At 38.8% G+C, this 27,976-nt stretch overlaps 4 protein-coding genes across 13 annotated transcripts; all 4 read left to right on the forward strand.

Moving 5' to 3' along the window:
- The first annotated feature begins 216 nt into the window (after window positions 1–216).
- LOC134817636 (capping protein inhibiting regulator of actin dynamics-like) lies at window positions 217–27,943 on the forward strand. 10 transcript variants are annotated; one of them, XM_063826879.1, is made up of 13 exons: window positions 217–220; window positions 17,706–17,821; window positions 19,569–19,619; window positions 21,871–21,967; window positions 22,291–22,501; window positions 24,232–24,285; window positions 24,829–24,930; window positions 25,330–25,383; window positions 25,860–25,913; window positions 26,724–26,910; window positions 27,036–27,137; window positions 27,302–27,430; window positions 27,677–27,943. In XM_063826879.1, the coding sequence occupies exons 2-13, from the start codon at window positions 17,729–17,731 to the stop codon at window positions 27,851–27,853; spliced, it is 1,311 nt and encodes a 436-aa protein (XP_063682949.1). In that variant the 5' UTR covers window positions 217–220; window positions 17,706–17,728; the 3' UTR covers window positions 27,854–27,943. The 10 variants fall into 10 exon arrangements, with proteins under 10 accessions (XP_063682949.1, XP_063682975.1, XP_063682968.1 ...); XM_063826905.1 differs by having other exon boundaries at window positions 24,829–24,873; XM_063826898.1 differs by lacking the exon at window positions 25,860–25,913.
- LOC134817583 (cytoplasmic dynein 2 intermediate chain 1-like) lies at window positions 6,686–9,983 on the forward strand. The gene has a single exon (XM_063826790.1). It carries the CDS (start codon window positions 6,765–6,767, stop codon window positions 9,669–9,671), a length of 2,907 nt encoding a protein of 968 aa, XP_063682860.1. The 5' UTR covers window positions 6,686–6,764; the 3' UTR covers window positions 9,672–9,983.
- LOC134817620 (uncharacterized) lies at window positions 10,406–12,356 on the forward strand. Its single transcript, XM_063826855.1, has one exon. It carries the CDS (start codon window positions 10,416–10,418, stop codon window positions 12,081–12,083), a length of 1,668 nt encoding a protein of 555 aa, XP_063682925.1. The 5' UTR covers window positions 10,406–10,415; the 3' UTR covers window positions 12,084–12,356.
- Window positions 12,761–15,997, forward strand: LOC134817722 (uncharacterized). The gene is made up of 5 exons (XM_063826969.1): window positions 12,761–12,840; window positions 13,265–13,369; window positions 13,537–13,669; window positions 14,263–14,426; window positions 15,352–15,997. The coding sequence occupies exons 1-5, from the start codon at window positions 12,790–12,792 to the stop codon at window positions 15,460–15,462; spliced, it is 564 nt and encodes a 187-aa protein (XP_063683039.1). The 5' UTR covers window positions 12,761–12,789; the 3' UTR covers window positions 15,463–15,997.
- Window positions 27,944–27,976: the final 33 nt, after the last annotated feature.

The following is a 27,976-nucleotide window of genomic DNA, read 5'->3' on the forward strand; positions in this document are numbered from 1 at the left end:
CATAGCCATGTGTCTACGCGTACTGCGTGACGCGCTTGTTTCACAAGCGAGAGGGCTCTGGTTAGAGCAGCGTTTACCTTAACAGTAAAAACAAAAAACAAATTTGTAGTAAAACAAATTGTATTTTATGCCCACAATTAATACGTACATATTTAGTTCAAATATTAAAAGACAAAATAACCATTTCACAGAAGTGGTTTTATTATAATAAAATAATTTGTGATACGTCTTCAAGTGATTAATTAATAAATTAATTTTCACTGAAAAATGGACAAAATATACACAATTTTTAACCTTGCAACATTGGCTTAGCGCGCGGCTGATGGAAAAAGTTTGGTTTGCATTTACTAACTACAATGTACAACGTACGCGTACATGAAAAGATAACTCACTGAATTTTTTAATACTAAATGGATATTAAGTCAGATATACAGGTTTCATATTGGAGATATTATGGATACACCAGGAAGGCACATCTCTGCGCGGCGTAAGTAAATTTACAAGTTCGCGCAAAAAATTGCCTTATTTTCCTGGCGCTTTGTTCTCGCGCCGGGAATGAATCACTAATTAGCTAACTACTTAACTAGCATAATCTACAATATTAATATATAATACGAAGTAAGAGTTACCACGTTACTCTTTTATTTCTCCGTTAATCTTACAATTCTAATAACTAACAATTGAGTATGAGGTCAATTAAATGTCCCCAGATATGAATTATAGAAATTATATAAACACATAATTGAACAGCATGAGAAAAGTGGAAAACAAACAAACGAATAGATTTCAAGCTCGTAAAGGATCGTTGCTTGATAGAGATTTCAAAACTGTAGTCTGACAGTCAAAGTTCTTTTGTTTGTTGTTTAACTTTAGTCAGAATAAAACAAATATTCAGAATAAAACAAATATTATATTCAAATCTCTTTATTCAACAATATTAAATCATTATAGAACCTAATTTGTGGCTTGATCGTTATGTTAGGGCTATTCTGTTAGCTGATGCTGACAGGCACTGCATGGGGCAGAGACTTAGGACCATTACGCTGGAGGCTTACAATGACCCTTTTTGAACCCCATGGCTGTGCTAGTTTTATTATGGTACAAATTGTAAATCGAAGTTATGAAAACGATCAAGTCACTCCTGTTTTACACTATCAACAGCTACTTAAAACAACCTAGATTGTACAACTCACTTTGAAGATTAAACTGTTAAGTGATGAGCGATTGGGCTCATTAAACATTTTAGTGTGTGTCGAACTTGAGTCCAGATGGAGCGCTTTAGTTCGACAGAGTCGAACCCCAGGGTTTGTCGAACTACAGTAAGTGACAAACTAGAGTGCGTGTCGAACTTGAGTACGTGTACCGAATTTACCATGGTAAAAACATCTTCACACCGTAAAATGTGCAAAAGCTACAAACGGTTCCTCCATTATTGTTTACAGCGGGTAATATCCTTTATTTCATTGAATTCTTCTGAAGTGTTCATGACCAAATTACGGTCTTTAGGATCGTCCATTAATAATTTAAGGAGGCTTTTGACTGTACGCCCTTTTAATTTTGACAGGGCAGCTCAGAAGTAGATGGTTCTAAAACAAAACATGAATAAATCTATTCCCTTTAAAATAAATATGCTACCATCTATCTAGCTTACTCATAGAACACAACTCGGAATACTTAGTGGCCTTAACATTCAACTTAGGCAGAACATAGCTAAACGACAAAACATCTGATTCTACAACTTCAGAAACCTTCTCTATAGCCTCTTTTTTAATAACAGAACAATCGTCAGCTAACATGGCAATTAGAATGCTAACCTAGAGAAGCTCTGTCTTGAAATAGAAAACGATTTGGATAGGTTCCACTACAGTTGTGACACATTTGACTCTTTTATGCAGCTATTTCAAGAAAAAATAGACTTGTCTTGCAAACTTCTAACTCCAAGAACCACTAAACGTAATAGCATAACCAACCCTTGGATTACCCAGGGCCTAATTAATTCCATCGAGAAGAAAGCTAGATTGTATTTCGAATGGAAAAAGACTTGTACATTAAAATTACCTGACGGGGATCCGAATAAGCACATTTGCTACAAGGAATTCGACAAGTTTCTCAAAAGCTCAATAAATATGGCAAAGGCTATGGGCTACACTAGAAAATTCGAAAAGTACAGCATGAACTCTAAAAAGACGTGGGAAGTTATTAATGAACTCCGTGGTAAAACTATGTCTCGATGTAAGGACGATTTTGTCATAAACGGTCAGAGAGTTACCTGCAGACGAATAATTGCTAACAAATTTTGTGAATATTTTACATCTCTTGCAAGTAATCTCAATAAAAATGTACTGTCGAACAATAGTATTTCTCTGGAACCAATTGAATCATTTGCTCAGTTCATGTCAAATTCAGTATCTGACTCCATTTATCTGGAAGAAACTAATAAAGACGAGATCATCGAGGTGATCAAAGATTTTCAAAATGGCAAGGCGAGTGACATACCAATAATTGTTGTAAAGAAATCATCAAAGCTTATAGCTGGTACCTTGGCCAGGCTTTACAACACATGTATACAAAGTGGTACATTCCCGACTATTTTTAAAACTGGTAAAGTTATTCCTATTTACAAGAAAGACAATAAGGAATGTATCGAAAACTATCGGCCTGTATCAATATTACCTTTATTTGGAAAAATTTTCGAGAAGATCATTTACAAACGGCTCTATAATTTCTTCACATCTAAAGGTGTACTGACAGACTCACAGTTTGGATTTAGAAAAGGTCATTCCACCACTCATGCTCTACACAAATCTATAGACTCCGTTACAAAGACTCTAGCTGGCAATAAACATGTCTTAGGAATATTCATTGACTTAAGCAAAGCCTTCGACACCCTTGACCACAACATTCTTCTAAGCAAATTAAACTCCTATGGTATTAGGGGCACAGCACTTACCTTACTTAAAAGCTATTTGACTAACAGAAAGCAGTATGTTATGTATAACGATGTACCATCAGAAACACTGGATGTGAAATTTGGGGTACCACAGGGGTCAATTCTAGGGCCGTTACTCTTCCTACTGTATATGAACGATATAGTGAACTGTTTTTCTGACAGTGAGGTGAAATTTGTACTTTATGCTGATGACACTAATATCTTTATATCAGGACCATCTAGAGAAGCAACATACAAAAAAGCAAACTTAGTTCTTAAACATGTGTCGATTTACATGAAATGTAATCTACTCCATATCAATATGTCTAAATGTTGCTACATCCATTTTAAACCTGCCTCGGAATATGATGAGACCTGTGCAAGGACCAGACCATTTGCTAACCTGCTAGATGAGTCTAGGTCAATATTCATCGATAGTAAGGTTATTACTAAAGTCAAGGATACCAAATTCCTAGGTATTGTTATAGATAGTAAGTTAAACTGGGCTGCCCATATGCACTACATTCGTAAAAAACTTCGGTCCATGACTGGTGCAATCTGTAGAATTCGACACTCGATACCTGGTGAACTATATTTGAAAATATATAATGCTCTCTTTGAATCACATCTCAGTTATGGTATAAGTGTTTGGGGCGTTGTCCTTAAAGAAAGATCAAATGACAGTCTTTTTATCACACAGAAGCACTGTGTAAGGATCCTTTTTGGTGATCTCGACTCATATTTAGATAAACAATCAACATGTGCACGTACTAGACCGTATGGTATGCAAAAATTAGACCATAAACACTTTGAAAAGGAGCATACAAAACCCATTTTTAATAGACTAAAAATTCTAACGGCTCAAAACTTGTACAAATATCACTGCATTTTAGAATTCTCTAAGATTATCAAGTACCACTGCCCCTACTCCCTTTATGAGGCCATCAACATTTCAAACCGTGCAACGAGTCTAACTGTTATTCTTCTAAATAAATCAAATACCTTTTTGTTTAATGCAGCCAAGCTTTGGAACACAGTTCATAAAAAAATTTTAACTTCAAGCAATTGCCTAGAAACTTCCATTAACTTGATAAAATTGAGAACCAAAGCACTATTAGTACAATCACAGGCAGCTGACTTAAAAGATTCCTGGACTCCAACCAATTTTAAATTGCAGTAATTAAATTGCACATGCAGCAGCACACACCTAATATTACTATCATGATTGAACTATAAGCTGATAAGCTTTCAGATCCATTTTTAACCACTTGATGTAATGTTTTTAATAATTAAATATTTTATTTTACAAATTTATATCAGATCGAACCTATATTTGATAATCGAACCTATATTCGATAATCAAACCTGTATTCGATAGTTAAATTTATGCGATAAATTGATATTGATATTATTATTGTTGAATGAAGTTAACTCCTGAGATAAATTTTATTAATTTTTTAACAAAGGGACTTGGAGTATAAACGACCAAGTTCGCATAAATGCCTACCCAACCAAGAATTTAGGAGGCAAGGGTGGGTGCGTAAACTTTACGGTCTGCACTCTCCGATCCTGTATCACCCTGGATTCTTTTTGACGTATTTTTGTATTAGGTATATACCTTCTATCCATTCTCTTGCTACTCCAAGTCCCCTAAGATATCTGGTAAAAAGGTCCTGCTAGTTATATATAAAATATATTTATGTTTGCTTTAATTGATACTAAATAAAATTGTTGTTTTCTTGAAATTGTTGTTTTCTTGAGAATGTTATGGTGGTGTGCAAAATAAGAATTATTTCGTAAAACTTCTAAACATATTTCCCTGTCAACTTTACCCTTAACGTGTTTCTTGACCAATGTTACTTCCTCAAACAAGTTAACTGCACCATTAACAACTGAACACAGGAGGAGCAAAGTGCAAAGAAACTGCCACAAACTGCTACAAACTGCTACAAACTGCTACAAACTGCTACAAACTGGCACTAACTGCCACAAACTGGCACTAACTGCTACAAACGGGCACTGACTGCTACAAACAGGCACTGACTACTGCAATAGCGCCCACGCATTAGCGCACCGTTTGCAGCAGTCAGTGCCCGTTTGTAGCAGTCAGTGCCCGTTTGTAGCAGTTAGTGCCAGTTTGTAGCAGTTTGTAGCAGTTACGCGCTTGTCTAAACTGCGCAACGCACGCCGCGTGCGACTGCTACAAACTGCTACAAACTGGCACTAACTGCTACAAACGGGCACTGACTGCTACAAACGGGCACTGACTGCTGCAAACGGCGCGCGAATGCGTGGGCGCGATTGCAGCAGTTAGTGCCCGTTTGTAGCAGTCAGTGCCCGTTTGTAGCAGTTTGTGGCAGTTAGTGCCAGTTTGTAGCAGTTAATAGCAGTTTGTAGCAGTTTGTGGCAGTTTCTTTGCACTTTGCTCCTCCTGTGTGAACTTTTATACTTGATATTCAAATCAATTTATGATTTGATTTGATTTAGTAAATATTGATGATATAACTAACTCGACTGTATTGTAATCCACCTTGCGTGGCTGAGAGGACCAATTCGTTCTCTCGATAGTTCAGGACTCAGAACCCCTTAGATTTTTAATGGCAGGTCTATCCTGTGAAGGCACCAAATAAATCTTCGCAACTCCCGTCCAAAATTCTTCTCCAAGAGGGCTATAATCCCATTGTGACGTCCGGTGTTGACGTTAGTGGTGTAATAGCAGCCACAAGATCTTAGTGGCGACAGTGGCGTAACGTTGCCTGTTGGCGCCCCCCTGCCGAAAAGGCGCCCCCCTGTTGGCGCCCCTTCCCCTTTTGGTGCCCCTCCCTAAAATTGAACAAATTAGGTGATTTTAGAGGATACGCCGGTAAAATCTCTAAAAAAGTGTGTATCTAGAGCAAAACGCGCAGTTTTGCTAGTACTTTAGTTAAGTTTTCGAAATTGTCCCACATTCAAACGACGATTTGGCGCCCCCCTAAGACGGCGCCCCCCTGCACAGCGGGGTCAGCAGGGCCCTTTGTTACGCCACTGAGTGGCGAGTTGTCGAATGTCGATTCTTAGCTCATCACAATGCTGCATCTTTTCTCCCGTCAAGGTAGAGCGACTCCACTTTCAGATTCCGAAGGTCTTCTAACTCATTCTCTTTAGATCGCTGCACTATCTTTGGATTTCTTCAGTCTCCTGAAATATATTATGTCACAATAGATCATTAGATGATACGTAAAGATACTGTTCTTTTATATTAATAGCTTATAAAAAAACCCAACATTAGGATGGGTCCTGGGTCCTGGGTCCTGGGTCCTGGGTCCTGGGTCCTGGGTCCTGGGTCCTGGGTCCTGGGTCCTGGGTCCTGGGTCCTGGGCCCTGGGTCCTGGGTCCTGGGTCCTGGGTCCTGGGTCCTGGGTCCTGGGTCCTGGGTCCTGGGTCCTGGGTCCTGGGTCCTGGGTCCTGGGTCCTGGGTCCTGGGTCCTGGGTCCTGGGTCCTGGGTCCTGGGTCCTGGGTCCTGGGTCCTGGGTCCTGGATCCTGGGTCCTGGGTCCTGGGTCCTGGGTCCTAGGTCCTGGGTCAGGGTCAGGGTCAAGGTCAGGGTCAAGGTCAGGGTTAATTGTATTAAATTATATTGTCTGGGGGTCAATTGTCGGAAGGTCAATTGTCGGGGGCCGGGGGTCAATTGTCGGGGGGTCAATTGTCGGGGGGGTCAATTGTTGGGGGGTCAATTTTCGGGGGGTCAATTGTCAGGGGGTCAATTGTCGCCCACCCTACAGTATCACTTTAAAACATTTGTTGTGCAATACATGTACACAATGCACATTTTACATACCAGTTTCATTTTTAGGTTATGGAAAGGAGAGAAAGATCGAAAAGAAAAGAACGAGAAGTACCACGTGGCAGTTCAAAAAGTGATCAGAAAGCGCATAGAAGTTCAAAACAAAATGAAGAATCTAAAATAAAAAAGGAGAGGAGAAGCTCCAATGTGGACAAGACCTCCAAAGATTCTAAAATTGATGAAAAAAGAAAAAGCAAATCACATCAGAGGATTGATGATAGTGAGGAAAGAAAAGGGAGCAAAGAAAGAAAAGGCAGTAAGACCTCTGAAAGGGCGGTTGAAAAATCTTTGTCAGGAAACAACACTAATGGTCATAGAGATGACAATGACAAAAGAGGCAATGAACTAAAGGTGAAAGGTGAAAAGGTGAAAGAAGGTGAAAGAAGCAGAGATAAAGAAAAGAAAAGAAGCAGAGATAAAGATGAAAAGAGAAGCAGAGATAGAGATGAAAAGAGGAGCAGAGATAAAGAGGAAAAAAGAAGTGGAGAAAGAGCTGAAAAAAGGAGTAGAGATAAAGATGAAAAAAGGAGCAGAGACAAAGACGAAAAAAGAAGCAGAGATAAAGATGAAAAAAGGAGCAGAGATAAAGACGAAAAAAGGAGCAGAGATAAAGATGAAAAAAGAAGTAAGGATAGCAAGAGCTCAAAGAGTAGGGAAGATAGGGATAAAGGAAGCAAGGATGATCGAGACAGAACAAGCAAAGAAGATAAAAATACAAATTCTCAGATTTTGGATTCTGTTGATGAACAACCTTTGCCTAAGAAATCAGAAGAAAGCATTAAAACAAAGCCTGGGGATGAAAAAGAACCTGAGAGTGATGCCAAATTGCGTGAAGCAGCCATGATGGAAGCTTTAAGATCTAAAGAAGAGGATGAGGAAGAACCAGATTATGACTATGACGAGGAGGAGTTTGACGATTATGATGATGATTTTGAAAGTGAGGTTGAAGATGAGGATGAGGTAAACGAGTTCTCAAGTGACTCTTACGATGATTCTGATAGTTATGTTGATAGTGAATCCTCGTCTAATGATATTAATGAACAAGACAATGGTTTGAGTGAGGCAGAACGTCTCCAGATTAGGGAAGCAATGGTGTTGGAGAATTCTCGTGTTGGTTCCAGTTCACCTGCCATGTTACCTTCCTCACCAGCAAACACACCTGTTCCTGGATCACCTGCCAGTGAAGTTCGAGAAAAAGCCAAACAAAGGAGAAGTGCAAGAGGACTTGACTTTGCGACTGCACAAAAAACACAGGCTGTGACCAAGGCTCTGAGCAAATCTGCACAGAGAGGAAACGATCTCATGAGATTGATTGAATTGGATACAATATACTTTGATTTCTTCGAACTGAAACCACAAACTGAGTATGAGCTGTTTATGAGGTCGTTTGGCCGAAGTGAAACTTATCAGAAGTACACTCAATACAATGAAGACTCCATTGACAAAGAGACATCAACTGAACCGAGTGATACTAAGACATGTTGGACACAGCATCCTATAGAAGCTTCATTAGCATCTGCACACGAGGGAGAAGACATTGAAAATGAAGAGGATACTGGTCGCTACAACCCCGTCACCCTATCCAAATTTGTATCTTTTTCCTCACAGGTAGTTTTTACTCTATTAGAGGAGAGAGCCTCTAGACATGGTTACACTCACACGTTCAAACCGATAGAAGCTTCCAAAATCAGCAACTCAGCTGCTCAATTTCCCCCAAATCAGATTGCAGCTGGAAGATCACCTATTTTTACGTATCCGATATCAGCTCAAATGTTTATGACATGTTACTCGAAATCAAAAACTGACAGTTTAGTTAACAGTGTAGGTTTTTCCTGCACGTGGAATCTTCAAAATGTGTACGATCCTGTGACAGTTCTCATCAGCAATTCTGCCCATCGGTGTGCGTGTGTCAGTTCATACAATCACAATATCGTATTTGTCGGCTGTGAAGATGGCTCCGTCTGCCTCTGGGACCTTAATGAATCCGATTCAATGCATAAAAGTTATCAGTTGAATAACAAACATTTTGTTGGCAGATTACCAACATACAGCACAAGCTCCATTCAGGTTGCTGAGTCACACAACTCTAAGATAACCAGTATTCAGGCAATTCGTTTTGATCAGGAGCAACTTCAGATGTCGTCCTACCAGATTGCGTCTCTTGATGAGCACGGAGTGATCGTGATTTGGGTTGTGCTTCCCGTCCTTGATACCTCATTTTCTGGTTCTCAAACGGATCTTGGACTTCGACCCGGTGGTAAAATCAAATTGGTTAAAAGTGCTTCCATAAATGCGAACTTCCCTCAAAATTCCCCTGATTTGTTTCCAGAGTTACGGACTTATGCATTCCAGCAGAGCTATTCAGATTCCAACTTGTATTATGTTGCTACAGATAAGGGAGCTGTCCTCAAAGCTTCTAGAACACAAAGTCTCTCGCACCCAAACTACTATGCAGAGGAAAATGCAGTTCCTTCTATCGTGGGATCAATCGACTTCAACAAGTTTAACTGGAAGTACTTTTTATCTGGATCTTCAGACGGCAGCATATCTTTGTATGCGGTTGGTCGCAGCACTCCCCTTGTTGTGTGGGATAGATCAACAAGAGGTCGTCCTATTCGTTCAGTAAGGTGGTCCCACTATAGCTCCACTATCTTCTACGTCATGGACTCTGCTAACAAGTTTTACTTGTGGGACTTGTCTGTTCGGGACTCCACTCCCTTGGTTATTGAGACTTATGATCAAAAAGGTTTGTTGAGTTTCACAGAGCTGTTACCATCTGCGGCTGGTCAGTCTTCTCCTGTTATTATTTTGGGTTTTAAAGATGGGTCCATTGCGGCTCATCATGTTATGGAGGAAGCTATGAACAACAAGGTTGATAACGTTACGAAACTGCAAGGATATTTATCATTGGTTTTGTAGCACATGAGTTTTGTACTACTTTGATGTTTTATACATCCTTAAATATTGCTTGATGCAATAAATCTGTACATTTATGTTGAGAAATTTTTGATCAATCTAGGACAAACGTGTGATGCTCTCGAGCTCACGTGTGCAGAGATCAAGTGTTCTCTAATGTGTTATAGGGATTGTTGAATTTTTAAATGTGTTGTTTAGTATCTTGAAGTCAGAGCATGATATGATATTTAATTTGATGTTCGGCAAAATGGCAGGCCCAATTTTATCGTATTTATAAATCATTTTCTGTTTTCATTTTCTAGAATTTCTAGAGTTCATTAACCACTGCGTCATTATTATTTCACGATTCCAAGTCTACAAGAAAATAATGATACAATTTAGACATTTGAATTGCTGCTGATATTTTTTTACATAACATTTAATTAATTCGGCAATTAGGTAATCTAGCTAGGCACACTTGGGGCACACTTGGGGCACACCTGGGGCAACCCTGGGGCACAAAATTGAATTTCCTGGGGCACAGTTGGGGCAAAAAGTTACTTGAGCACACTTGGGGCAAATACAGTTGGGGCACACTTGGGGCACACCGCACAGTTGAGCCCCAACTGTGCCCCAACTGTGCCCCAAATGTGCCCCAGGAAATTAAATTTTGTGCCCCAGGTGTGCCCCAAGTGTGCCTAGCTATATTACCCAATTACCTTAAATTCTGTATATTTTAATCATATCTTAACATTCCAGATTTTAGATATGGCAGCCACAGCGGCAGGGTTGGTAGGCTCGTTGGAGCAGCAGATGACTGAGGAATTTAAGGTTCTCGGCACAACCCCATCTCAATTCTCGTTCAAGAATTATCTCGTTTATAAACATTCCTTATCTAAAATCACGGAACACAGTACTGTATTTAAACCGATGTTAGCTGGCATATCCTCTGCTTATAACGCTGAAATTTCATCTCTGTATGTCACCAATACTAAGTCAGCCTACGATCAAAATCAGGAGGAACAGCTTGTTCAAGCCGAAGAGACAATCCAAACTTTGGGTTGCAGAGTTAAACAGCTGAAAGCAACATTTGCATCACTTGACGCCGAGAATCTGACCCTGTCGGAGTCAATAGAAAGTATGAAGGAACTTGTAGCTGATATCAGCGCTCAGAGCCTTCTTACCGAGGAGGATATCTTCAAACACACTGTGCTAGACAACATGACTTTAGAGCAGATGACAAATGTTAATCTGCTGAGTAGAGAGCTGGGCAAGTTGGAGCAGAGCCACCAAGCTATGCTAGACCAGCAGGGCACTGAATTTGTTCTCAGGGATAGGTTTGAGGAGATGAGAGGATTACTTTTTCAAAAAGAGGAACTGAAGGAGCAAAGACAGGAAGAGATTCTGGAGCTGCACCAAGAAAATCCCGCTCTCAAACAACTTAATGAGATTCTTCAGTCATCAGACGGGTTGGGTTTCGACCAGATACTAGAGAATGCACAAAGTGCTATGAAGACAGTAGGTAATATTAACAAGAGCCAGCTGGTTGAGCTGTATGATGATGAGGACCCAGCAAAAGAGAAAGAGGCAGAAGTGGCTCTCGCTTACATTGACTACCTTGATGAGTTGCTACGAGACGGCAGCTTCCGACCAGCTGCTGTCCACGCAGCAAACTCTCCAAATGGTTTCTTGAGGACCATGGCAACGATAGAGGAGTTTAAAACTCTGTCTCAAGGTGAAGGGGGCGTGTCTCCTTTGTTTGTTTACTGCAGTATTCTCATGGAAACTGTACCTCTATACTCAGTTCCACCTTGTGATCAGAGTTACGAGTGTGTTGTTGCAGCACTCAAGGAGAACAGAATGGACCTCATTGCTCAGTGGATAGCAAACCACCACTTGACATTGTGCAGCGAAATAGCTGATGTGTTGTTGTCGAATTGTCAGTGTCGTGCGCGCTGTGACTGCGAGAGCGGCACCCTCGCGCTCGCAGTATTTAGGAACATCAAGGATCACGACATGTCTATACACTGTCTAGCAAGACAGGGTGCTTTGTACAGGGCTGTTCACTATGCTAAAACCCATCAAATGGACAGCGATAAGCTTCTTCGTCTACTGAAAGACATCCCTTCAACCGATCTAGCTGCACTGCTGGTTTTAGAAGAAAGTATCAATATCGGTGAGGTGCTAAGCTGTCTCCAGGAGAATCATAACGATAATATTTTCATCAGTTTGTTGAAAGTTCTGGACGAGAGTAACGATTTGAAAGCAGTTTTGTTAAGTGATACGTCCCCAGATGTGGTGCAATGGTCTGAGTTTGTAGATCTTTGCGTTGACCTTGGGGAACAGGATATTGCAGAGGAATTGCAAGGTTACATCATGTGTGCAGATGCGTTGTTCAAAGCTGTCGATTCTCTGTCTTCTGGTGGTACTGATTGAGAAGTTACCCAAAATATAAAATTGTAGCCCTGTATAGTTAAAATTGTATAAGAATTTGTATTGTCTCTTTTTAAATTTTACTTTTTTTAGATAATTTTTGTTAAATGTTGAGAGATTTGGATTTATTGAAATAGTTAGCTTAATAATTATTGAGCTCCACATCTTTGCGGTGTGATGACATAATTGTAGATTATGTAATGAACGTCATCTCACTTTATCAGTACTTTATAGTACTCGTTCACTTGAAGCGTTAAGACTTAAGTCCATTAGCAAGTTAGCATGCATATCCATATTTCACTATTACATATTAGCCGTGGTCTAAAATGTACAAGTGCCTTTAGAAGTAAACTCGATAATCTGCATAGGTGTTATTTACGTTTACAAAGTTTTATGAGCTCAATGCGCATGTTAACCGGCCCTAAACTAAGTGTGAAAAACTGAATTAATCTGCCAGTTGCCATGGTTACAGGGCCGCAGTGCAAAACGGGCAGCTTATGTATCCTTTTTCAGCAGCCAGTGTAACAATTTACGCCGCGCGCCACGCGCGTTATTGACTCAAATCTTCAAAATTTACCTCAGGCTCTAGCTATCTGTAAACAGAGTTTCGTCACAATGAAATATGAGTTGGAGTTAAATAAAGTCTTTTGATTAATTACTGAAATTAAGTACTGTTTTAGCAGTTCAAGATGGTAGCCCGCACTCAACTATGAGTATGATGTCTGCGATATTGTCCCACGATCCACAATTACAAGTGCTAGTGAGTGTTCTTGGTTCTCTGTTTTCATTGTGTCAGTATATATAGATTAGGATTTAAGCTATGGGGTCGTTAACATATTACACAATCAATGAGAGGGATTGAGGGGCTTCTAAACGATTACTGGGCGGCGCTCAGCCTGTCATTCCGCCGAATAAACATGATGTTTATGGACATGATAGCCTGGGGTCCCCAGGTAACTAAACGATTGCGCTAGTGAGCTAGTGTAATTTTAAGTTTTAACACTGTATACTAAAACTGACAATTGGCTTTAAAGTGATATATGAACGACCCTTGTGTTCTATGAACTCTCTCTGAAGTGGAAATGTTTAACTGAATAGTATATACAGTTTTATCGAATTCTTGCGATGATAATTGTGGAATATTTTCATTCAATAGATTTCAGCTTTAACATTTTATGTTTCAGTCGCCTGTCAAACGAAAGAATTCGACTTTACTACCATCCATTAGAGACCCTCCACCCAAATTTATCGAGAACTTCAATTCGAGATCTAACCGATTCTCAAAACTAGTGAGTTAAGTTTACATAAATATCGAATAAAGATTTTATATCTAAACGGATTCCTATTGGTTAAGTTGCCATTATTTCGAAAAACGCCGTCCACATATATGATAAATCTTTAATCTTAGTTACAAACGATAATGTAATGCACTTCTCTGTATTTCCCATCTCCCCAGGACAACAAATATGCCCACAAGAGTTGCGGAGAGTTCCTGGGATCCAGAGAGCACGGATTAAGGCGGCAGACTGGAGGAGCTCTTCTCCACAGAAGTGAGAATATAATATCCTGGGGCTGCTCTCCTAAACCTGGTCAGTATACGACGAGACAATGGCTTGGTTAAGGCTAATTATTGTACCTTTGGCTATGGGGGTGCCAAATGTTTATAAAGTTTTATTAATTTGCCTAAGTTAAGTAAGGAGAGTGTTAAATGTTGGTTAAATATTGGTAAAATATTGTTAAAATGCAGCCGTTTTTGGTATTGTGTGCAACTCTTCGAGATTGCGTTATGAATAGCTTGTTACTAAGTGTTGAAAGTTTCGTAAGCTTCAATGTAATCATTGGCGATCAAAATAGCTCAAATGTTGTCCGTCAATCGTCACTCACAGTCTGAGTCACTGCTTCACGCAATCAATTTACGTCTATGACAAGTTGTAAAGTCGCATTATTACGTGCGTTCGTTCCGGGAATCCACTAAAGTGTCGGTCGCTATTCCAGAAGCTTACTCATCACTTTGATTTTAAGTAATTAAACGTAATAATACGCATCAATAACACGTGATTATCTCGAGGCATTAAATTTAAAAGATTCAACATCACGAGCATCACAAGCTAATCTGTTATCCACGATATTGATAAACAAATTGCACCTGACCTGTATTTTAACCCCTTTCAACTTTCCTCAGACAACTACATGCCGCGCACAAGAAGTACCTACACCTCCCCCACTCAACACACCAACACTGAGACAGCCCGGAGACGGAGGTTCCACAGACGGGTCGTACCTCCAACTACCGCCTACAATCTCTCAACCTCCACCTCTTGTTGGGACCCAGATCCTAAACATACAGTCAGTTTCTTCAAAGTGTTTGCAAACTATTTACAGGATTATGATTTAGATCTAATGTGTCAATGTGGCGGAGGCTGGTGTTTGGTGCGATCGTGGATTTATCGTGTGCGAATACGAGCCCGTACAGATGGAGTGAGTGTTAATACATTATATCGAACTGAGCACTGCTGTGGAGGCGTTATGTGTTGTTAAATTTGACAGAAGATAGTGCAGGTGGTTCAAAATAATTGTATGAGTATTGCTGAAAGCACAGTGTAAGGCCTACACGGACCGCCTCTAACTAGCCAATCCCTGTTTACATGCCGTGTAGCAGGGGACTAGAAAGAGCTAAACTAGTAAGCGGGGCATAGCCAATACACTATACTTCCATCATTGAGTATATTACCAACCAGAAGGAAAATTTCCTTGTGTTTGGAATCTACCAAGACGAAAGTTGTACAATCCAGCGAAATTCCGAAGAATCATTCCAGTATGATATCTACTTGTCTGCAGGGTGACAAGTGAAATCTGTATTGTGGCAGGTTCAAGTAGTATCTGTCGTTGAGATTATCAAAAAAATATCCCGCTCACTGCAATCTCGACATGAAATCTTCAAAGTGCAGACTACTGATTTGCTAACAGTCTTTTCCTTATTATCCTCGTGATCTTTTACTTCAAAACTTTGAAACTCGACCAGGTCTTCAAATTCCGGCAGGAGTAATCAGTAACCACCCCTTGTAGTTGTAAAGTTATAGCAGTGAAACTGCCTTATAAAGTTAAAGCAGTGAAAATGCCGACCATTGTCGCTAAAATCCAGCTCACGCCCAACATAACGAGGGGGTCGTACGTTATGACACCCTACCTACATACCTGGCATTACCTTGATAGTTCATACCAAAGTTGCAGTTTTATGTGTATGCCTATTAACAAGTCTCCTACTTTCCAGACGCAGTACAAGGTTTTAGCTGAGACACAACACAGACTTCAGCAGCCAAACACCTGGAAATACAGCACCCACGCCGACTACAAACTATCTGATCTCAGGAAAATAAAATAGACTGCAGGACTTTCGATGAATATTGAATGAGATAACTAGAATTTAATGCATTATTGTCAATGTGATTATTATACTTTTAGTACACACTAGTCATATACGACGTTAGAATTCTGTTGTTGACATATCTTGATTCCTCCTTGGGTAACTGACATGTGATTTGTGAGCTGTTGATAGTTTGATGGTTGATAGGGTGGGCTGTGTAAACAGGATGGGTTGAGTAAATCAGGTGTGACCTAATATTTAGTCTCTAGCTGACTTTTAGAGTTCTCGTTGAAACTTTCTCTTTGAATGACGATATTATTTCCCACTGATTACTAGGATTATACTATTATTTCCACTGATTACTAGGATTTTTATTTTTGATTTGATGATCACCTCTATTTTTGAATGAGCAGGAATTTCTGGTTCTTTAATGAACTGACTGCATTGATGATTTTACACAATATTTTTTCTGGAATGCATTGGTCATGTGAATTGTGAATGTTTTGTACATAGTCAACTATTTTGTTATGTGTTATATTTCTCTCAATATTTGAAAAAAATTGTATTTGAATTCTCCAGAAAACAAATCATCTCTCCTGATTTCAATTAAGTTACGCATGGTATACATATGTTTACTCATACTGTCCAGACGTGTGTAAATAAAAAGCAAGAAGTTTAGTTACAATTAATATCGTAACTAAACGCTGAGTATGTAAAATGAAGTCGACTGGTGTATGTTTTAAGTTGGTAATCAAATTAACTATACAATATGCACATATTAGCGGTTGGCAGGAAAACTAATACTGATAGTAAATATCACATTAACGTCATGATTTTCCGCAAGTGTTTTTGGCGTTCAATGGCCACTCGATCAAACTATTTAGATGTATTCTTTAAGTCAGTAAAACCTCCAGCTCTAAGTTTATAACATTGTCTCAAACTTTCATTTTTGATTTATCCGATATTGAATATTTTACCGGAATAAACGCAGGCGGTTTGTCCGTTTTTCACCAAACCACGCGTTTCCTAACAGTAACACCCATCCGTAATTCGATTTTTCGAGAGCTTAAGCCTACCGGCACCGCTTTCCTTGTAGTCCATGCACAGCCATGCCGTGTCCTTGTAGACCATAGTTCTTGTGCCGTATTTTATACCTTTCTGCCGCATGTTTGTTAAAAGTAAGTTAATAAAGTGTCCGAGGAGACGAAACTAAAGTGACGGTATTAGAGAAACTTAGACTTGCCATTTAATGAGCTGTCAAAATTGTGTTGTTTGTTTTGTGTTATATTCCGCTGAGTACTTATCTATCAACAGAGGGCTCAGTAAATAATTTTCACGCTACTTACCCATAAGTACTTATTATAAATACAGCTAGCAACGCTCTGTCGGGGTTGGGGAATGTTGACAGTTTGTAGAAATTTGGGGTGCTCCCAATTGATTCTAAAATCGTTACTGTCAAATAGCTGAAAACAGAATTGGCCAAAACATTCTCCGATCCCGTACTATGGTTATAACTGTCCAGCAACAAAGGTAGAAGTTTTGTGCGCATTCCAGGTGAGAACCTCCTAATTAGATCTAGCTGCTGTCAACGCAGAAGGGTGAACGATGAAGGCTTATACACCAACCAGTCCGGAAGGTTCCGGACAACCTCCCAAACTCACATATATTTACATTCATCATACTGTCATATTTAGTATGCTATTTAGTGGCATGTCAACCAGTTATAAGCCTTCTTAACAACACCTTGAACACCTCATAGTTCCGCACTTTAAAAGCCCAGTGCACACTCCAAATTTAGCTTTCCCTCTCATGCCTCAGTCTGACGTGTTGAATTGCGTTTTCAGCTTGGTGGCTGTAACAGACTGTATTTTGAACTTAGTTCTTTGCGGATGAAACTTGAGAAAATTTCACGACTAGATGAAACCTTAGTACGCTGTAACTGATTTTCTCATCACTGTCGCACCCACATAGGTCAAACATAGTACATAATATGATCAGTGGTGTTAAATGCTCAAACTCTGACACTTAAAGATCGTGATATAAAGTCGAACTAGTATCCTAAAGTTCGTTTGAAAACCTTTTTGAGCGCGTGCCCAGTAAACAGTGTCGTTTATTTGAAGAACCCGTACGTTTGTTAACTAGTTTGATCTTGTGTGTTGTTTCTGCTATCAGCTATCATCAGTTATTCTTAGGATCCTGTAACAGTATTTTTCTTGTGCACTATTTGTGAATGCATAATGACGGTTACTTACCAAATTTTAAGAATGGCTTACCATGGCGTAGGATGAGTACCAGATTCAGCTTAGCAGCATTCAAAGCAGCTAAGAAAAAAAGCAAAAACAGATCCAGACTTGGAGAGGGTGCCGACGCCGATAAGGTAAGCTTTCTTATCTTATGATTAATTTCATGTTAGGATTACTGACATATCTATAGGATTAATGGCATATCTATAGGATTACTGGCATATCTATAGGATTAATGGCATATCTATAGGATTAATGGCATATCTATAGGATTAATGGCATATCTATAGGATTACTGGCATATCTATAGGATTACTGGCATATCTATAGGATTACTGGCATATCTATAGGATTACTGGCATATCTATAGGATTACTGGCACATCTATAGGATTACTGGCATATCTATACTCTATAGGATTACTGGCATATCGATATGCACTGGAACATTATTAAGAGGTCACCAGAATTTTGATGGCCGCTCACCAAGGATCAACCAAAAATCACTTGTTGTGAAACTTTAAAGTTGTTTAAAGGACAAAAAAGGGGTCTTTTTTTCTACGTATGGGGCTGTGGTCAAAATGAGTATTATAGGATAGAGTGAATGATAGACCATTGAAGCCCTGTGCATACCCCTGTAAAACATTTAAATGTGGAATGTAAAAGTTAAACTTTTAGTTGTTTCCACATTACCGATAGTCCTTGGGATTGACAAGGGGTCACCAGTAGTTGTAGGAAAGTTTGCCAGGGTGTTACGTGGAGTAAGAGTGAGGACAGCAAAGGAGGTTACCAAGAAGAACCCAGGAGGTGATCAATAGATATTTGGTAGGTGGAGGTTGAGGTTATTAGAATGTTGCCTGAAGGTTACGTTAAGTTAAAAAAAGGTGGACAGGGGTTGCCAGGGGTTTCCAGGGGTTGCCAGGGGTTTCCAGGGGTTTCCAGGCGTTGCCAGGGGTTTCCAGGGGTTTCCAGGGGTTTCCAGGGGTTTCCAGGCGTTGCCAGGGGTTTCCAGGGGTTTCCAGGGGTTTCCAGGCGTTGCCAGGGGTTTCCAGGGGTTTCCAGGGGTTGCCAGGGGTTTCCAGGGGTTTCCAGGGGTTGCCAGGGGTTTCCAGGGGTTTCCAGGCGTTGCCAGGTGTTGCCAGGGATTATTTGAGGTCCAGGGAGTTACCAGGTCACCTAGGACGTTAATGGGGGTGTTAGTATTACCAGTAAGTTACCAGTAAGTTACCAGTAAGTTACCAGTAAGTTACCAGTAAGTTACCAGTAAGTTACCAGTAAGTTACCAGTAAGTTACCAGTAAGTTACCAGTAAGTTACCAGTAAGTTACCAGTAAGTTACCAGTAAGTTACCAGTAAGTTACCAGTAAGTTACCAGTAAGTTACCAGTAAGTTACCAGTAAGTTACCAGTAAGTTACCAGTAAGTTACCAGTAAGTTACCAGTAAGTTACCAGTAAGTTACCAGTAAGTTACCAGTAAGTTACCAGTAAGTTACCAGTAAGTTACCAGTAAGTTACCAGTAAGTTACCAGTAAGTTACCAGTAAGTTACCAGTAAGTTACCAGTAAGTTACCAGTAAGTTACCAGTAAGTTACCAGTAAGTTACCAGTAAGTTACCAGTAAGTTACCAGTAAGTTACCAGTAAGTTACCAGTAAGTTACCAGTAAGTTACCAGTAAGTTACCAGTAAGTTACCAGTAAGTTACCAGTAAGTTACCAGTAAGTTACCAGTAAGTTACCAGTAAGTTACCAGTAAGTTACCAGTAAGTTACCAGTAAGTTACCAGTAAGTTACCAGGATAAAAGTACTAAGGGATTACTAAAGGTTACCAGGTCGTTGTAAGAATAGTTATCTCAACTCTCGTTTACCTTCTAACGATTATACCAGGATAATGAGGATATGGCTGATGCTGGTGCTACAGGATCATCAGGATGGAAGGTCTTTAACCGTGTATTCTTGAAATGAGTTAATTTGCTGTTATGGTGGCGGGGTGGCGCAGGTTTTGTTTTGCCACGTGATGGAAATTGGATTTGTGCAACAATCGAAATTTTCAAACTGCTGTCACGTGACAAAACAGACTTGTCCCCAGTCCCCAAATTCATCCTCCTCAATCTTCAACCTTTATTATCTCAATCACATGTCCAATCATAGCATGTCGTTGTTTGTTCAAATGATTTCAATTGGTCGACGCGGACGATTTCTTTGTTTACTTCTCAGTTCTCTCTTTCGACAAATAAATACATCATCTCGGGATAATGACGGGCTTTTTTGTTGTTTCAAGATATTTCTGATCCACAAATACGTCATGATTATTGGTATCTGATTTTTAAAAACGTGACATTATTCGTAAATATTACGTTGAGAAATAAATCCGTATAAATTCTGCCGAGTCAAAAATACTTGATGACATTGTTGCCCGAACCAAGGAAACAGTAAATATTCCACTTTCCAGTTTACGAAGACCTAGTTCACCGTTCAGTTTTTAAAGGTAAAAGAATGTGTATAGTATAACAAATCAACAGAAAACTGTTGGACATTTTGATGGCTGGAATTTTTGACAATTCATTGTTTTACGTGGCAGTCATTTAGCAGGTAGCTTGCCTATTTTTAGAAACCAATATGGATGGTTAATCTGAAATACCTGGCTGTAAAGAGCTTCACCTTATTAGTGCAATTAGCAATTAGTGCGACTGAATTAGTCAATCAGAAGCTCCCAAGCAAATGAAGTATTCATAAGTAAATTTTTCAATCCACCTGCCACCAGACAACTTGGAGTCATTAAGTCTAAGGTGAGTTAAACTCACCACAGTATATGAAATATGTTTATACCTGTGTCCTGTACTACAACCTTGTTTAAAGATACGTTTGTTGACAGTAACTATGGTGATGTGCTGTGGACAACACTAGTGCAAGTGTGTCAAGCTTTAGCCTGCCTGCGTGACAACGCATTTTAGATACCTGCCATGTAATTCTTGTAGAGACTGGAAAGTTCTTGATTGTTACGTAGGTTACCCCAATAAGATATGACAATAGCTTCTAAAATTCTAACGAATGTTTCGGCAAACCTGAATTGTGCGATTATCCATAATATATTGAGTAATTAGTATTACTGTACATTAGGTAGGTCGGTAAAATCATGGAGCTTTACAATCCAAAAGCGATTCTGAATTCCAGGAGAGTTCAACTTAATTTAATACTGCAGTCAGTGTAGTTAGTGCATTTAGTAAAACTGTGATTCCTCTCTCAAATGTATAGATATGAGTATATATTTTTTATTTGTAACAACATTAAAATCTACGGTATCTATAATTACTTTGATTAGTGTGGTTACGAATAAAGGATTTTTATGTTGCCTCTATAATAGGTATTTTAATTCAAATTTTGTCAAATCACTAACAGTCAGCCGATCTGACATGATCAACTACCCTCCTGCGTGATACCGACAACTTATTTTAGATACCTGCCATGTAATTCTTGTAGATACTGGAAAGTTCTAGATTAACACGTAAGTAACCCTAGTAAAATATGACGATAATGCAATTGTATTGTATCCAGTATCAGATACAATCGTGGGTTAGTCAGTAGGTGGTCCCTGCGCCTATTCCGCAGCACGACATAGTAGAACAAAACATAGGCATGCAACCTGCGATCCGGGGGTGATCGCAGCCCTTACGGATATGACGATAACTTCTAACAAATGCTTCGGAAAACCAGCATTATGTCATTATTCGTTATTTAGCGAGGGAATACCTAGTCAGAATTCCAGGAGAGTTAGACCACTTCAACTTAATTTAATACAGTTAGTGTAGTTAGTCAATCAGTAAAACTGTGATCTTTCTCAGATGTAAGGTTATGAGAATTTATTTTTAATTTGTAACAATATTAAAATCTACGGTATCTGTAATTACTTTGATTAGTGTGGTTACGAATAAAGGATTTTTATGTTGCCTTTATATTTTAATTTACACATTTTATCAAATCACTAACAGTCAGCCGATCTGACATGATTAACTAGTAACTATCTTCCTTGTGTTCGGTGGTTAAGAAATATTCATATTATGTATGAGCGGGATTTAAATACCCCGTTTCATTCGTTTTATATGAACAGCGTTTCTTTCTTACCCAATGAACATTTAACACAATATCATAATCTAAATATCATGATCCAAATTGACAGCCATTATTTTAGGCACTCGCTGCGGCTAATAACGATGACTTTATAACGATTGCCAGACACCGCCTCCTTCGCAGAAGAAGCATTAAGATTGAAGTGGCTCCTGAACAAGGTTGGTGGTAGTTACCTTGGTAACAGTAGTAGTTACCTTGGTAACAGTAGTAGTTACCTTGGTAACAGTAGTAGTTACCTTGGTAACAGTAGTAGTTACTGCATTAAGATTGAAGTGGCTCCTGAACAAGGTTGGTGGTTAAAATTCTCCGAAATGCCCTGTTTGCTTTCCCATGGCTTTAACAAGTCTTCCCCAATTATACGGTTATCAAGATTCATCATGAAAACTTAGCATATCGATATTATGGTTTTCTAATAAAAGTTTCTGTGATTTGATGAAGGTTTGTTAAATTTATGACCTTGCATAACTAACTTTGCGTTCAGGAAAGTCAATCTTAGAATTGGCAAGAGAAAAGCTTGAGCATGTGGAAGTAAAAACAGCCGAAGAGATCGAGCGGGAGAGGAGGGAGAAAGAACGAGATGCCGAGATATTGAGGAGGAAACTGGAGCTGGAGGAATTGGAAAAACAAAGAATAAAACTAGAAGAAATGGATAGAATAAGAAGAGAGGAGGAGGAGCGACTGAGACTCATCAGGTACATTATATCTGCCAATTAATATGTTTTATCAGCTAATTTTGTTTGCAATTACCTGCCATCTCTCGTATTATATAATACCTCAGTGGTAGTCAACTACTTTACGGTTAGTCGTAGCTACTTGACGGTTAGTGGGGCTCCACGATCCCTAGGTTGACGCCATATCACTCTACCTGTAACCCAGCGATCATATCGGAACATCTTTCTAATCAGTACTTGTATTCCTGTAGCACTAGATAGCAGTTTACCACAGACCACCTCCAGCTGACCCTGTTTACACAGGAAAGGGGGACAAAAAACTTAAATTGATGAGTGGACATAAACTGTTTAACTGCATCTGGTGTTACAGTTAGCAGGCTTGCCGGCAAAGTGAGCCGCAAGGTAAAACCTTGTGTTGAAGTTGAACAAATAATAGCCAAGAGATAGCCACACTGATATACATAGTACCATAACTTTATCAGTAGATATCTCATATCAGGCCAACTCTCTTATCAGTACATGTCAACATAATAAATTTGTCAAATCATTAACATCATCAAAACATACACCTTTCATTTCATTTCATATAAACGCCACAGAGATTTTACAATATTCATTATCCAAGCGAAATAGCTGTATGTTGATCGACTTGTGATGAAATTTAGTACTCTATAACTCTATAAGTCATTTTACGACTTTAAGGGAAGAAGAGGAAAGGTTGAGAAAAGAGGAGGAGGAAAGACTCCGAGTCGATCAGGTACAGGGACAGTCTTATCAGATCATCTGTCGATTCATCTTTATCACCAGTACATCTTTTTCTGTACTAACAAGCTATTGTACAATGATTACAATGATTACAATGATTACAAGGCCAAGAGTTACAATGATAACAATGATTACAAAGATTACAATGATTACAATGATTACAAAGATTACAATGATTACAATGATTACAAGGCCAAGAGTTAAAATGATAACAATGATTACAAAGATTACAATGATTACAAAGATTACAATGATTACAACGGAATTATGATTATACAATGTTATAATGATTACAAGGCCAAGAGTTACAATGATTACAAGCATAGCAATTAAATAATATGATTGATTACAATGATTACAAAGGTTATAATGATCACGATATTTACAATGATTATAATAAACTTGTCTCAAGACAGAGATAACTGTGTAGTCGGGGCAAAATTGTTGCATCAATGTTAATAAATATTAGTATTCATATCAGTTGAGTTAATTCAGTCAAGTTAATTCACAAAATGTCAATGAAGAGATACTACGAATACGTGTCTATAACGAAAGTTATGTAAAACATAACTAGATAACTTAAGCTATACATGCTAACTAACGGTAATAATAGAAGTAACCCAGATACACGAAAAAATTCCACCTAGGCGTAAAAACTAAGTTCGTATTATGAGGGCTAGTTTGTAGGTGACATATTAGCATTTTGATAGTTGCAGGAGCTAGGCTCATTTGAATTCTGGTGAAGATTGTAGTGTTAGATGGTGGTTTTCTTTTTGGGTATGATACATCAGTGATAGTTAACTTAGCTGACGACGATCCTTATGTTAACAACATTTTACTCTACCTATTGAGCTAACACCGGTACCTTTCTAATATGAGTACATTTGTCAGTTCATCTTTATCACCAAAGTATATACTTCTCTAATCGAGTAATTATTGATTTTTGATGAAATAAAGTACACTATAAGTTATCTCACGACTTTAAGGGAAGAAGAGGAAAGGTTGAGAAAAGAGGAGGAGGAAAGACTTAGACTGATCAGGTACAGGGACAGTCTTATCAGATCATCTGTCGATTCGTCTTTATCATCAGTATATCTTTTTCTGCAACCTACTGGCTCTCGTATGATACATTGGTGATGTCTTAGTTGTTTGGAAAAATACATCAGTTTTAAAATGTATAAAAGCGACATCGTTGGCGGTAAACTTGAAAGCTGACGGTAATTGTCGATTCGTCTTTATCATCAGTACATCTTTTTTTGTACCTAAAGGCTCTCGTATGATGACACATCGGTGATAGTTTATGTTTTTTTTTGGGGAAAAATAATACATATGTTGATTGTGAAACGGGACTTGGCCTTGAATACACTATCCCTAGGCTAACTTGAAAAGTTAACGCCCTATTGCTATACCAACTGATCTACAACCGGAACATATTTCTTATCGGGCCAACTTTCTTATCTTATCTGTCTTCTTTTCGTATATTATTTGGGATGATCTAAACGTCACAAACCTTCTACAATATCCACGCAAAATGGTCATTTTAATTGACTTGTGATGAAATTAAAAAATCTCACGACTTTAAGGGAAGAAGAGGAAAGGTTGAAAAGAGAAGAAGAGGAACGCATCAGGTATTGGAAAAGTCTTATCAGAGTACATTCCTCAATTTATATTTATCATCACGATCGGTAAATCTTTTACTGCAACCTGCCTGCTCTCGTTCGATGATTACAACGAGCACAATGATTACAATTATTAAAATGACTGCAATGAATAAAATATCGCAATGATCACAATGATCACAATGATCACAATGATCACAATGATCACAATGATCACAATGATCACAATGATCACAATGATCACAATGATCACAATGATCACAATGATTACAATGATTACAATGATTGCAATGAATTTTACGGCTGATAGCTCTTTAACAGCCGGTCAGTATCGAATCTATTTGCCGAATTTGACTCGAGACAGAGCAGACAGTGTCGTCGGAGCAAAATGGATACATTAAAGCTAGGAATTTTTTAAAATGACATTAAGTAGTAATACTCTATAAGTTATCTCATGACTTTAAGGGAAGAAGAGGAAAGGTTGAGATTAGAGGAGGAGGAAAGACTCAGACTCATCAGGTACAGGGACAGTCTTTTCAGATCATCTGTACAGATTCATCTTTATCATCTGTACATCTTTCTCTGTATCTTGCTGGCTCTCGTACGATACATTAATATGGCGATGTTTTTGTTCTTTGGGAAAATACATCGGTGATGTTTTTTGATTTTTGGGGAAAATAAAAGCGACATCGTTGGCGGTAAACTTGAAAGCTGACGATGATTGCCTGATTGGGGGTTGAACTTACGATTCCTAGGTTAACGACCTATTACTCTACTTACTGTGCTACCGCTGGTTCATCTTTCTTATCAGTACATTTATATCTTATTAGTACATATTTCCTCGGTTCTTCTTATTATTAGTAAATGTCTCGGTTCATGGTTATTATATTAATCACAACGTTGCAGAGATTCTACAATTATCCACAAAAAATGACTAATATATTATTGATTTTTAATGAAATGAAGTACTCTATAAGTTATCTCATGACTTTAAGGGAAGAAGAGGAAAGGTTGAGATTAGAGGAGGAGGAAAGATTAAAACGCATCAGGTACAGGGACAGTCTTATCAGATCATTTGCGGATTCGTCTTTACCAACGATTTGTCTTTATCATCACTATATCTGTTTCTGCAACCTACTGGCTCTCGTATGATACATTGGTGATGTCTTTGTTCTTTGAGAAAAAAACATCGGTTTTTAAAAGTTTTAGGGGAAAATAAAAGTGACATCGTTGGCGGTAAACTTGAAAGCTGACGGTGATCGCCTGATTGGGGGTTGGACTTACGATTCCTAGGTTAACGACCTATTACTCTACTTACTGTGCCACCGCTGGTTCATATTTCTTATCAGCAAATCTTTCTCTTTTATTTGGTTCATCTTTTTTTAGTACAATTTTTATTAGTAAATGTGTCGGTTCATAGTTATTATATTAATCACAAGGTAGCAGAGCTTCTACAATTATCCACGAAAAATGACTAATATATTGTTGATTTTTGATGGTATGAAGTACTGTATAAGTTATATCACGACTTCAAGGGAAGAAGAAGAAAGGTTGAGATTACTATTAGAGAATGAGGAATAAATAGTAGTGACAACCATTGGTCGTTAACTTGAAGATCTGACGGTGATTGGGGCCCCAGAACATCTAATTATCATCAAAACATACACCTTTCTTATCAAATCAGAACTTCAGTGTACTTTCATTTATCTAGTATTGTTCGCAATGATCTTAACGCGACAAAACCTCCAAAACTACAAACTCAAAGCCTCCAAAACTACAAATCCCAAAACTGCCCACACATTAATGGCTGTCTTATGATTAACTTGTGATTTCTCCTTTAATCATTTCATTATTTCCAGGGAAGAAGAGGAAAGGTTGGCACGAGAACAGGAGGAGCGAGAAAGAATAGCAAACGAAGCAGCAGAGAAAAGGGCCGAGCTGGAGAGAAGGAGGGCGGAGGCAGAGGAGAACGCCAAAAGAGAGCGACGAGAAGACTACGAGAGGAAACTAGCTGCTGTTATGAACGCAACCTGCCAGAAAGAGAGGGTAACAAACTCGTTATTGTTGAATAATACATGATTCTGACGTTGTACTAATAAGAATTACGAGTATTTTGAATTTCCTACAAATTTTCAATTGTTAATTGCTCATAAAATTATCTTTATTCATAGGAGACTGCCTTAAAAGAAGTGGGGAAACTTACATTTTTGGACTTCAACTCTCAAGAGGAGTGGGAAACTCATCAAAGAGAAGTTGGGAAGTTGAACATCCTGGTGAGCAACTATTTTCTGTTTTTGTAACGTGGAATGTAATTGTCTACCATAATGCCACGGCCAGGGTGTAGTCGTTGAATTCTGACATTATTCAGTCTCAAATACACTCTGCAGTTTTAAAAACCAGTTTATCGCTTCTACAATTAACAAATTGTTTTTTAAAGGAAATAGCAGGTAAATTCAAAAAGAAAGGAAAGAAGTTCAGAAAAGAAAGAAGGAAGACTCAATCTATAAACTGGTCTAACGCCAAGGCGATAATTAACAAATACGCTGATGTTCAGCCACAGGAAGAGGTATTATTTCTTCAATATTTTTAATTTTCCCCGCTTTATTTTTCATCAAACAGGATCTTTTAAAAAATTTGTATGCCATATTTGCTAAGGTTTTCGTCGATACCCAATTTTTCTTTTGTTCAAAAATCAAAATTCTCATGCAGCTTAAGTGTTGAAGTGTTTCCTGGAACTATTAAACTTTTAAAAGGTTTCAGATTTACATCTCACATTTCCAGAATATTCTAGTTTTATTCCAACCCTTCCTAGGTAGTACGGTTCGTGAAGCCGACAGCAGTGGATCTAACTGATCTGGAGTGCTACACAGGAGACGACTACCCCTCAGCCACAACACCAACAGACAGATCCAGCGACATGGGGACCCCTGACAGTGGCATCCGCTCCACCTGCAGCCAGGACCTGGAGCAGGAGAGTGTAACTCAGTGAGGGGTGCCGGTTCAAGGTCACGTGGTCTGTGGTTCAGTGGCCACGTGGTTTATGGCTCATCTCAAACAGTCTTCATCTGTACAGTGTTATATTATGCAGGAAAATTCAGGACGTGGCTGTAAA

This window comes from Bolinopsis microptera, chromosome 1, assembly GCF_026151205.1.
Source record: "Bolinopsis microptera isolate Bmic1 chromosome 1, MBARI_Bmic_1.0, whole genome shotgun sequence".
Classification (NCBI taxonomy): domain Eukaryota; kingdom Metazoa; phylum Ctenophora; class Tentaculata; order Lobata; family Bolinopsidae; genus Bolinopsis; species Bolinopsis microptera.

What these genes read in the sequence shown, in the direction of transcription:
- LOC134817583 (XM_063826790.1), top strand. Translation starts at nt 6,765, where the DNA reads ATGGAAAGGAGAGAAAGATCGAAAAGAAAAGAACGAGAAGTACCACGT.
- LOC134817620 (XM_063826855.1), top strand. Translation starts at nt 10,416, where the DNA reads ATGGCAGCCACAGCGGCAGGGTTGGTAGGCTCGTTGGAGCAGCAGATG.
- LOC134817722 (XM_063826969.1), top strand. Translation starts at nt 12,790, where the DNA reads ATGAGTATGATGTCTGCGATATTGTCCCACGATCCACAATTACAAGTG. An exon ending in ATCCACAATTACAAGTGCTA is followed by an intron (nt 12,841 to 13,264) that starts GTGAGTGTTCTT and finishes TTTATGTTTCAG; the next exon opens with TCGCCTGTCAAACGAAAGAA. An exon ending in CTAACCGATTCTCAAAACTA is followed by an intron (nt 13,370 to 13,536) that starts GTGAGTTAAGTT and finishes CCATCTCCCCAG; the next exon opens with GACAACAAATATGCCCACAA.
- LOC134817636 (XM_063826879.1), top strand. Translation starts at nt 17,729, where the DNA reads ATGAGTACCAGATTCAGCTTAGCAGCATTCAAAGCAGCTAAGAAAAAA. An exon ending in CAGGATCATCAGGATGGAAG is followed by an intron (nt 19,620 to 21,870) that starts GTCTTTAACCGT and finishes CCATTATTTTAG; the next exon opens with GCACTCGCTGCGGCTAATAA. An exon ending in TATATTTATCATCACGATCG is followed by an intron (nt 24,931 to 25,329) that starts GTAAATCTTTTA and finishes CATGACTTTAAG; the next exon opens with GGAAGAAGAGGAAAGGTTGA.